The following is a 10,896-nucleotide window of genomic DNA, read 5'->3' on the forward strand; positions in this document are numbered from 1 at the left end:
ACAGACTTGAGCACTGAAAGCCCAATGTTTCAATATGCAAGACTAATAAACCCTTGTCCTTTAACACATACATCTCACTTGAGTTCCCTCTCATATCTTCAGGGCCAGCTGTAGTAGCAGATTGCTGTTAGCTATTGGATGAGGCCTCCTTGCCACTTAACTCTTCCACCTGCTTCTGTTGTGTAGTGCAGTACAGTACCCCTAGGTCCTCACTTACCTATACCTGTATGGTTCAGTCCTTAAGTGGTGCAACTTGACTGCTGACTACCTAGCTGTCTCTCACCTCTTAGGCGAACTACCACAACCTCCTATTCCACAAAGAGGTCATAGTGCAGGACAGAGAGATTTTTTTAACAAGCACTCTCTTGCAGTGGGCTTAGGGTTGCCATCTGTCCAGTTTTGGACAGGCCAGTTTCTACATGACTTTGAAAAAGCTTAGAAAACTGGACCCTGATTGATGTGCCATCCAGCCAATCATTGGCTGCCACATGTAAGCCCTCTCCCATGATGTGACTACCTGTCTCAAAACATCATCTTCTTGCCCCACAACATCATCTGATCCGCCCCCATTGTCATGCACTGTGCCTCCATGTCTGAACTTGCAGGGAAACAAAGGAGGCAACCACATGCAGGCCCCTGTGACTGATGACTCTGCAAGTCTGCTATAATTACGCCAGTGACTAGAGGGTTGTATAGGGGCATAGCTGTAGAAAAAGCAGATCCTGCAACTGGGGTGGGGCTGTCAGGAAGTATGGGGAGCATTGGCTTATAATCAGTTTCTGTATGAGTTTATGAAAATGTCTCCTACCCAAAATTGAAGGGGGGCCTAAAAATGATTTTGCTGTGGGGCTCAATAACTTCTACTTCTCTTTAACGTCTACAGCTCAGGGGGCAGAAGAAGATGGAAAGAGGTGGCAGTTGGGAGAGATAATTGTTGTGGGTAAATAGAATTAATAGAATAAGGATGTAATATGGACTAAATATTAAAACTTATGCATATGTACATACAGAAATGCATGTGCGTCATACACAAACTGAGGTACTGGGATTTGGCCTCTCTGTCTACCTCTCTGTCTCTGTTTAATTCCTTACAGGGAATCAAAGGGCATTTGTGGTGTGTGCTCTCTTTGCATATCTGCTTTGTTAATGCTTATGATGTGTTCTGATATTTTTCACCTCTAGGTGTATGACCTAAGGGGTTAAAATGATATTGCTGGACTTTGTAGTCTATTGTGCCCTGGCACAGTTATATCTATAGCATGATACTTAACAGGGGAGCCTTTTGCTTCTCCTAGTAATCTGCTGCATATCTGGGGGGGTAGCAGTCTGACCCTGTGAATAGGTTACAACAGTGGAAAGGCACTGAGCACATACCTCTCTGTTTGCCTAGTCTGGGCCCCCTCCTGCACAGTTGCAGTCCTGCAATAAGGGCATATATATATATATATATATATATATATATATATATTTGTGTGACCATATTTTCTCTGTTATTTTATATAATATAGAAAACACGGGTATATGTTTTCCAGAAATATGGAACAACTATAACTATTGGGAGGAAGAAGAAAGAAAAATATCTGTGTCAGAAGTGGGATTCGAACCCACGCCTCCATTCGGAGACCAGAACACCCATTTTGGGTAAGGAGTTTATTCCTTGAGTCTGGCGCCTTAGACCACTCGGCCATCCTGACACATTATACATGAGCTCCTTTTTGAGTAAAAATCAGTAACAAACATTTAGCATTCCCTTAATTTCCCCATTATTTTTTAATTAAAAGTCTGTCGATTGCGTGCCACTGTTTTCCTGTCTCCAAGCCGAGCTCTGCAGGAGGGAAACTATATCTTCCTTCCATAAAAAAAAAAGAATTTAACGAGGCGCTGGAGAAATATCCAGACATATAGTTTGTCAACGTATTATGAAATACAATAGTAACACGTATAACATATATTTAGCTCTAATCTTCTTGTCTCCGTGACTTTTAGCCAAAACTACAACTCCCTGCATACACTGCGCTACAGAAGTTCCTCTGACGAATGGGGTGTGGCCCCGCAAGCAGGCAGGATATCCGGCGTTGCCATCTTGTTTGTTCCCATTCCTTTCAAGGGTACCAGGAGAAGACTGTGGTCTGCGTGCTGTATAACCATGTTTCCTCTAATGAAATCTGCTTTGGCTCTTACTGGTAAGGCTGTGTCTTTCTTGCTGTACACGGAGTTGTTTTTAAGGTTTTAGCTTGCGCAAGTCTATCTATATGCTGGGGTCACCTTTTATTGGAGGAAGTGTGTGGGTGTCGGTGTCCAGCTAGGACTGTTCCTTCCTAGGCTGTGCCAATTGCTTTATGAGGTGACCCTTCTCTGTGTCTAAGAGAGCGGTGTTGTTGCCCCTTATGGCGGGGTCGCTGTTATTGCTGCGCCCTCACCTCTAGAATGACATTGACATTGATGTGTAGCGCAGCTATAGTGCACAGTGCGCATTGATTCTTCTGTTTGTGGTGGAGACGGTAGGTGGCTTTACTGCAGTCCCTTTCTGCTTTATGATTGGCATTCTAGAGATTTGTATGACACCATTGTGACGGAGTCAAATGTAACATCGTTTTGTGACAGTATAATGTACAGTTAAGGACATTGTTGAAGTCAACTGTAAATTGTATTCTGCCTCGGCACCCAGGCAAAGCTTTAGCATGAATACTGCTGTCAGAGCTGTGGCTACACTACAGTAAAGCTGACAGTTGGTAACCCTTCAGAGGGTGGTATGCAGATCTAGTGGTTTGAGAAGGAGTATAAATGCCCCCCTGATAAGTGCTGCACTCATTCAGTCTGGTTTTTTTTTTTTTTTTTTCCTCTGGACCAAACTTCATGTTAGGAAAAATTAAAATAGCCAAAAAAGAATTAAAAAGTCATGCCAACCCATACATAGACCATCAAGCCCATCTAAATAAAGGTGGTTCCCTGTATTAACCACAGTAGACTCTAGAAACTGAAATGAATCGCATTTGGCTGGATGGGTTTTTATAGTCCCAGTAAAAGGGTATTAAAATGCTTGGACATTGACATGTGGCAGGTAAGGCCTGGCATAGCTGGCCAACCCCATTCTGTAGTCCCTGTCGACACCAGCACTAGAAAGAGAAGTCTGTAGCTGTTTCCTTTCTTGACATCAGTTGTAGCAAGCAGTTTATTGTTTTAATAAACCAGAGCAGTAGTGTTGCTTCTGCAATTACCTGGTCATTTAGCCTATACATGTTATTATCCAGGTGTTTTAACAAGCAGAAACCCTACTTTTCTAGTTTACCATACAGTCTTTAACATTGCAGCTTTGTTTAAATCAAGTATGTCACCTTGACATTTTCTGTACACACCCATCACACCATCTTTCCACAGATCATCTCTGTCAAAATAGCTGTGAAAGATTTAGGATTGTACAGTGGCTTTTACACTGCAGCACTTATTATAATTGCTTTTTTAAAGCTTTATGAACCCCTGCTGTAAGATTTCTGTTACACCTGCAAACATGATTTTCTAACGTGCCGCATTTTTATACAAGCTGGTTGACTTAATTATTTTAATGTTCTTATGTCTCATGAATGTTTCTTGTATTTTACAAACAAAGTTCAATAGCTAGTGCATTTGTTTTCTCTAGGTCGTGGCATCCAAAGAACTGTCTCCAGACAAGCACACCATAAAGCAGGACCAGACTTCCATGACCGATATGGCAACATAATTTTGCTTTCCGGAGCTGTTTTCTGTTCTGCAATTTGGAGCTACGTGAGTATTGTCCTATTGGATTTACATGTGAAGTTTATCATGAGATAGTGTTAAAGTGATCTTGCAGCAGTTGGGGCTGTGGCACATGGGGAGTTTTGTCGCAGGCGACTAATCTCCCTGAAATGGCATCCCACCGGCGAAATGTAAATTGCCAGTGGGATGGCATACGCGGCACCACGATTTCCCCGAAGTCGCAGGCGGCTAATCTCCCCGTGTCCCACAGCCTTTAAAAAAAAGCCGCAAGACATTCATTATCAATGGTCAAAAGGGAAAGTTAAGTCACTTGGTTGTTCCAAATTCTAAGCACCCTCCGGTGATCATACTTGCTTATCAAATGTTAGGTACCCCCAACCAGTGATTATAATCACTCGCTGATATCCCAGGCTAGTGCTCCTGATTTCTGAAAACTGCATGAGCCAGGGTACTTTTGTAGTAGCAGTGCACTGTCTTGTGCTGCTTCCCTTCAAGGACAGTGTATACACAGTATAGTGAAATACTATCATGGAAAACATGTTTTTTTCCCAAAATGCATTAGTTAATGGTGCTTCTCCAGCAGCATTGAAATCCGTTATTCAAATCGCAAACAATTTTTTTTTTTTTTTTAATTTTATTTTGAAATTTCACATTTCTAGCCATAATCTTCATTTCCCAGGGTGCCACAGCCATGTGACCTGTGCTCTGATAAACTTTAGTCATGCTTTACTGCTGAGCTGCAATATGGAGTGCTATCACCCCCCCTCCCAGCAACCAATCAGCAGAACAATGGGAAAAGAGCAAGATAGCAGCACCCAGTAGATATCAGAATAGCACTCAATAGTAAGAAATCCAAGTCTGGCTTGGGACTCCTCCAGTTAAATGGAAGTAGGGGAAACAATAGGTTATCTGAAAGCACTTCTAGTGTGTAGCGCTGGCTTCTTCTGAAAGCTCAAACTCAGGCACAATGAACTAAGATGGCTCTTATACACCAATATTACAGCTAAAAAATAAATACATTTTAAACGGTAGAGTGAATTATTTGCTATGGAAACAGTATAATTTAGGAATAAAAAGTACACCATAAAAATCATGACGGTATCCCTTTAAGCAAAAGGCCTGTTTTTTTTTTTTTTTTTTACTCTATTGCATATGTATTGGCCCGGGACTGTGGATTCGGCCGAATCCGAACCCTGACGAAAAAGGCTGAATCCTGGCTGAATACTGAACGAATGCTGGATTCGGTGCATCCCTACTTCCAAGCATTTTATTTTTGGTTCACTTGAACCTAAACTGCCTACCCAACAAGAACCTAGCTGAAAGGCCTCTTCCACACCCAACTCAACTCTGCTCTGATGGCTCATGCATGGGTGGTGTCACCCATCATATGGTAGGGGTCGATACTATTACATGGCCAAAGGGGAGTAGCCCTGCTTAAAGTTTGAGCTCCTGGGGCTCACTTTTTGGGCCTGTATTTGCTCAACCTGCAGGTTTCAGGTCAATGCACTCTCCATTAAAACTCAGGGATTGTGCTAAGTAGGGCTAATATTAAGAAGTGTATCCAATTAGAATAGTTTACAGTTTTTTCTCCAGAGAAACATGAAAAGTTGAAAAATGGAACTTTAAACTTTCAGTATTAGAAAAGTAAATTATATTAGTAATAAAAAGCATAATTCTGATGAACTATTAGAAAACAATGGAACTGAAAAATGGTTGGCTTCTCAAGGCTTGTATGAAGTTTTTTTTCTAAATGTCTTAAATGATCAAGATAATGGCTGAATTCCCCAACCCAAACTGCTTTATATAGCCTTATGGAAGAAAATCTCAACATGCAGTTTCTTACTAAATCTGTTTCTTTTGCTCTTGCCACCATCAAGGACAATGATACATGGGCTGCATTGGTGCCTGGTGGAAATGTATACAGTATAAATATATACTTCTAGCTACAGAGCAAAAAATGTCTTAATCTGACATGATCTGTCTCTTTGCAGGTTATTACACAGACTGGCATAGCCTGGAATTTGTCCCCCGTTGGCAAAATCACTCCTAAAGAATGGAAGGACCAGTAATTCTGATGCAGCTGCTTGGAAATACCCCAGTTCTTTTTATGTGTTTATCCTGTGTATAAAACATTCTGTACCAAATCTTGCAAAAGAACCTGTTTCTGCTGTAATAAAATACAGGCCTAATATATAAGGAACATTGATTTTCTTTATTCAATTGAATTTCAAAATGTAACTGATTTCCATCTAATTGTTTGCATAAAATTGCCTTAATAGAATAAAATAGCAGATTCAGGCATCTTCTCTTTATAACGTTCTACCTACAGAATAAATATACGATAGGAAACAGGGTACTTAATTTAGTAGCCACCAGCAGATAGCGCTGGTGGGGTGGTTCACCTTCACGTTAACTTTGTAGAATGGCCAGTTGTTAGCAACTTTTCAATTCTTTTTTTTTTTTTTTTTTTTCTCTTTTTATTGCTTTTACATTTGCTTTCCTCTTGCTTTCAAAAACCAAAAATTGCTCTTTAAGGCTACAACTTTATTGCTGTTGCTACTTTTTAGAGCTTATCTTTCTGTTCAGACCCACTCCTTCATATTACAGTTTCTTTTGCACCACTGCCTAGGGGATAGAGTTGCTGAATAAAAAGCTAAATAATTCAAAAACCACAAATAAATGAAGACCATTTGCAAATTGTTTCAGAATAGCACTCTACAACAGTGTTTTTCAACCTTTTTTGGGCAAAGGCACACTTGTTTCATGAAAAAAATCACGAGGCACACCACCATTAGAAAATGTTAAAAAATTTAACTCTGTGCCTATATTGACTATATATAAAGTAATTCTCTTGAATAGGAATCAAATAAACGCTGCCACAGCACTGATTTCCGGGACATTTTCTCCACAAACCCACCCCCCCCACTGATTTTTTTTTTTTTTTTTTTTTATACACACAAAATTTTTATATTATATATATATTATTATTAATTGTTTTCTTACATGTCAGGCTGTCTTGGGGTGCGGCATCCAGGGGTGTCCCGGGATTGTCCTCCGGTGGGGAGTAGGGCGGCTGTGCATGGGCCTGGCCCCTGGTGGATCTGGTCTGTCGGGGCAGGGCCTGGGCAGTTGCTCCCCCCGGTCGGGTTGTGCCAGGGCAGGATAGTGCTGCCTCTCCTCTCTGGTTGCTCCGCCCTCCTGGATCCGATGCCGGATGACGTCACAGGCAGTGACGATTTCCGGGCATCAGGGAGCCAGGAAGTGGAAGGTGTCCCAGAGGGGACCGCACCTACGGCACACCAGGCAACATCTAGTGTGCCGCGGAACAGCGGTTGAAAAACGCTGCTCTACAACATGCTAAAAGATCATTTAAAGGTGAACAACCCCTCTAAGGGCTCTGTCACACGAGGAGATTTGTCGCCGGCGATTTTTAAAAGAGCGATTTGGCGACAAGACGCCAATGCTAAATCAATGGAAATCGCCAGCGTCAAAACATACAAGGCTACTTCAAATCGCCTGCTGTTTCAAATTGCACACAGACCCTTTTCTGAGCGACTTGAGTAAACATGAGGGGGGGTTAACTGTTGAGTGTACCATGGGTAGCAGATCGCCTGGAGCTCAACTCGCATGAAATCTCTTTGTGGGTATTGTCGTGGCGACTTGTCGCCAAAGCGACAGGAGGAAAAAACGCAGGCGACAAATCTCCTCGTGTGCCAGAGCCCTAAAGGAGAAGGAAAGGTAAAAACGATGTAGGCTTTATCAGAAAGGTCTATGTAAATACAGCCATAAGCACTTACAGTAGTGCTGCACTGAGCCCTCTATCAAAAGAAACACAGGATTTCTTGTCTTTTTTTTTTTATTTTTGTAAACATGATGATTCAGTGTCTGACTTTCTCTCTTAGAAACATCCTTTTATTCCCATGGCCAGAGTCTGTGCAGTTCTCTCTCCCCTCCCCCCTCCCTTAGGAATGTGTGATCTGAGCTATAAGGGCTAGACTGCAGGCAGGAAGCTACTTAGAATGGTAGCTATCTTAAGCAAACAGAAAGCTTCTAAAGCTGTTTACTCAGGTGTGGTCATGGTTTCTGCGGAATAAATATATTGTTCTAGGTGGCACTAATGTGGCAAATCTATTGGCGGTAAAAAGCCAAAATGATTTTCCTTCTCCTTTAAAAAAAAACAAAACATTAGTGGAATCCAGTTTTCTTTTGAAATCTTCAAAAAAATGCAGATTACAGAATTGCTGATTGTTTTCGCATTCATTAATTTGTTTTAAAGGTTTACATTTTCCTTATCTTGCTATACCAATGAAGAGTTTGTGCATCAATATTAGTACATCAATTTTTTTTGTGGTTTAGATTATGGTCCTGAAGCATTTCCTTTACCTGGAGGGAGGAGCAGCAAGAATACTCCATCTGTGGTTGATTCGCTGGGACTATTATTTTTTTTTTTTTTATGCAGTAATTTATATGCATTGTTATACTACTATTTTTTTAAATTATTCCTTTGAAGCAGTGGGTAAGTCTGCTATGTGCAATAACTTCAGTATAAGTAACAAAACCACTGCTCCTTCTCCTCCTCTCCTCTCAAATAACTTTATTATCTCCAATGTTAGCAATGAGCCATAATGTAGCGACTAATCTCCCCCGTGTGCCAGAGCCCTAAGACAAGGTAGCTGATGTCAGCAAGAGACTTGAAGCACTTGGCTGCGGTGCAATGTTCTTTTGATGGTATGTGCAGTGTCAGCTATATAGCAGGCAATGACATTGCAGAGCTAATTTGAGCTAGCCTTAATCTGCATTCCAGCATTTCCCAGGAATTCTTAGCAGATACCCACCTGACAAAAAAGAGAATGGCAAGGCAAGTTTATCTGCTATCTGGTTTTTACTATTTGCTGCAGTGCTCTGTGTGGAACAGTAGATGGAGTCCATGCTTCACTAAATTGCACTCTATTGTATTATGGTAAAGGTGGCCATACACGTAGCAATTCGCAGGAAAGATCATTCATTTCCCCCACTGACGTTCAGGGCTGAATCCTCAGATGTGGCGGTAGAAACAATAGGAATTCTACCTCCACCTGCCGATTCAGCCCTGAACACGGATTTTGAACTTGGCCGATCGATGAGAGGACCGGAAACCTTTGCGATATCGGTCGTCTCGTCGATCCGCCATACATGCACCGTATATCGTACGAAACGAGGTTTCATATGATATCAGTGCATGTATGGCCAGGTTAAGAGTGCAGTCTTTATGAAATTCTCCCCATCCCCTTTATGGCAATTGGTTGCATTATGTTTTGGTAGCTCACGCACATGATGCTAGAGTGCCCAAAATTGCCCCCTTTCACGCTGTATGAAAATAGTGAGTTTGCAGAAAATACGTTAGAAATGGAATCAGAGAGGCATATTAAATATTCATCTGCAAGAAGGGAAGTTTTTATAATCTTCTATCTAGCGCTGATACATTCACGCGCTTTACAGAGATTGTTCATCATTCACAGGATATAAAGCTTTAAGGTGCCACAGTGGTGTCCGAGAGATGCATAAGTACCTACTCAGGGAGAGGAGGAGGATATTAGTCTTCAGGTAGCAGAGGAGTCAGGATTTCTGATATCTTTCCAGTGTAGGCATTTAGTGGCAAAGTATGTGCCAGTGTGCTTAAATTAGGAAGCCATTTGTGGAAATATTTAGCTGAAAAAAGTTACACAGATAAAACACCAAGATTGACAAGTCACCTTCACAAGGTGAATGGGTACCATACCTGATGCACTTATCTTGTACAGTCTGAATGTGTCAAGTGTAGAAATGGTTCAAATCCAGAATTTTTGGACTGCTGAATACTTAATCTTACACAAAGATATGGCTGAGTTTTAAAGTCACATGACTTTATGTGCAGCTAACCTGCAGTAAATTCTGGGATTCTGCTTAATCACAAATAGTTTCCCGGGTTTAGTGCATCCCAAGTTATGTGCTGGTATACTTAGAATTGTATGTATATTGGTTGTAATGTAAATTTGGTTCTAAGGGCAGCATGTTTATTACTTTCTGCTTTTAGGATTACCAGACTTTACCATTAAAATGATTCTGGGTCTTTTATGGTTGCCATCTTTCAGGCTTCTTACTGGCCAGGGCAGGGGGGTGGGGCCATAATGTAAGGGGTGGAGCAGTTATGTTAATGGGGGCAGGGAATGAAGTCAGTGGGCTGCATTTGAGGGGAAATAGTTTGAAGGCAGGCTAGAAAGGGAGCTGGAAGACATTACAAATTTTCCAGTAAATTTGTAATAAGGGCCCCAGCCCTGGCTGGTATTTTACCTGCTAGGTCGGTGAAACACTGGCCAAGCGACAACCCTAGGGCCCTTACTAGAGTTGCCACCTTTTCTGGAAAAAAAATCTTTTTATTTGTTTTTTGTTCCCTGTATTAACATGGCATCAAGCTTCATTTTTACTGGGCAGACTGGAAAAATACCAGCCAGCGGGAGCTGCCCGTGACTGAAAGTGATGTCATATGCAGCTGGGCGTCGAAGCAGATGGGCACATGTCCAAATGCTCTCCTGAAGCCGCCAATTTTACCTGCGCATGTGCGCTCTGTATGATGTTACTCTGTTTTCTGCTCATGCGCAGATTCAAAGGGTATTGTTTCTGAAAACATTGCAAGGATTATGCAGGATGGCAGGAGATCAGGCGCAATGTGCCAAAATTGGGGAACTCCTGAAGAAATAGGGGGAGCTGAGAGCTCTGCCCATGGTCCAATCAAAAGAGCTAATCCATGGCATGTGCCAAAGACTGAATCACATCAGAACCAGAACCTTAGTCAAAGTATACATCAAACTATGAGGGGTTCCCTGGCTTTGGCTAATGTCAGTATTGTATGCAATCAATTAACATTTAGTAACTGCAATTTTATTTTAACAGTAGCAGCAACAAAACACATGTAATTGCAACAAATTAGTTCCAACTATTTGGAACTATTTTGCCACAAATATAGCACACCTGCGAGATATAAAGTGATATTTGTGCAAGTGAGCCATGTATGAAGTGGTTCCAAGGGGTTGGTATATGAAATTATAATTATTGACAATTGTGATCATAGTAAGTAGTGAAGCAACGTAGTGCCCTTACTAAATATGGAGGAAATACCTGCACTCCAGAGTTCCGCATGCCTAC

The 10,896-nt window shown here is 41.5% G+C and overlaps 1 protein-coding gene and 1 non-coding gene across 2 annotated transcripts; one reads left to right on the top strand and one right to left on the bottom strand.

Moving 5' to 3' along the window:
• Positions 1-1,583: 1,583 nt before the first annotated feature.
• On the bottom strand, positions 1,584-1,694 carry trnal-caa. Its single transcript has 2 exons — positions 1,657-1,694; positions 1,584-1,629 (listed from the first exon to the last, which is right to left on the bottom strand). It is a non-coding gene; the product is annotated as a tRNA-Leu (tRNA).
• A 409-nt stretch (positions 1,695-2,103) lies between these two features.
• Positions 2,104-5,928, top strand: cox7b (cytochrome c oxidase subunit VIIb). The gene is given in 3 exon segments (NM_001171598.1): positions 2,104-2,183; positions 3,638-3,762; positions 5,727-5,928. Coding segments are annotated over 3 exon segments (240 nt in total). The 5' UTR covers positions 2,104-2,146; the 3' UTR covers positions 5,805-5,928.
• Positions 5,929-10,896: the final 4,968 nt, after the last annotated feature.

The sequence above is a fragment of the Xenopus tropicalis genome, chromosome 8, assembly GCF_000004195.4.
Source record: "Xenopus tropicalis strain Nigerian chromosome 8, UCB_Xtro_10.0, whole genome shotgun sequence".
NCBI lineage: Eukaryota > Metazoa > Chordata > Amphibia > Anura > Pipidae > Xenopus > Xenopus tropicalis.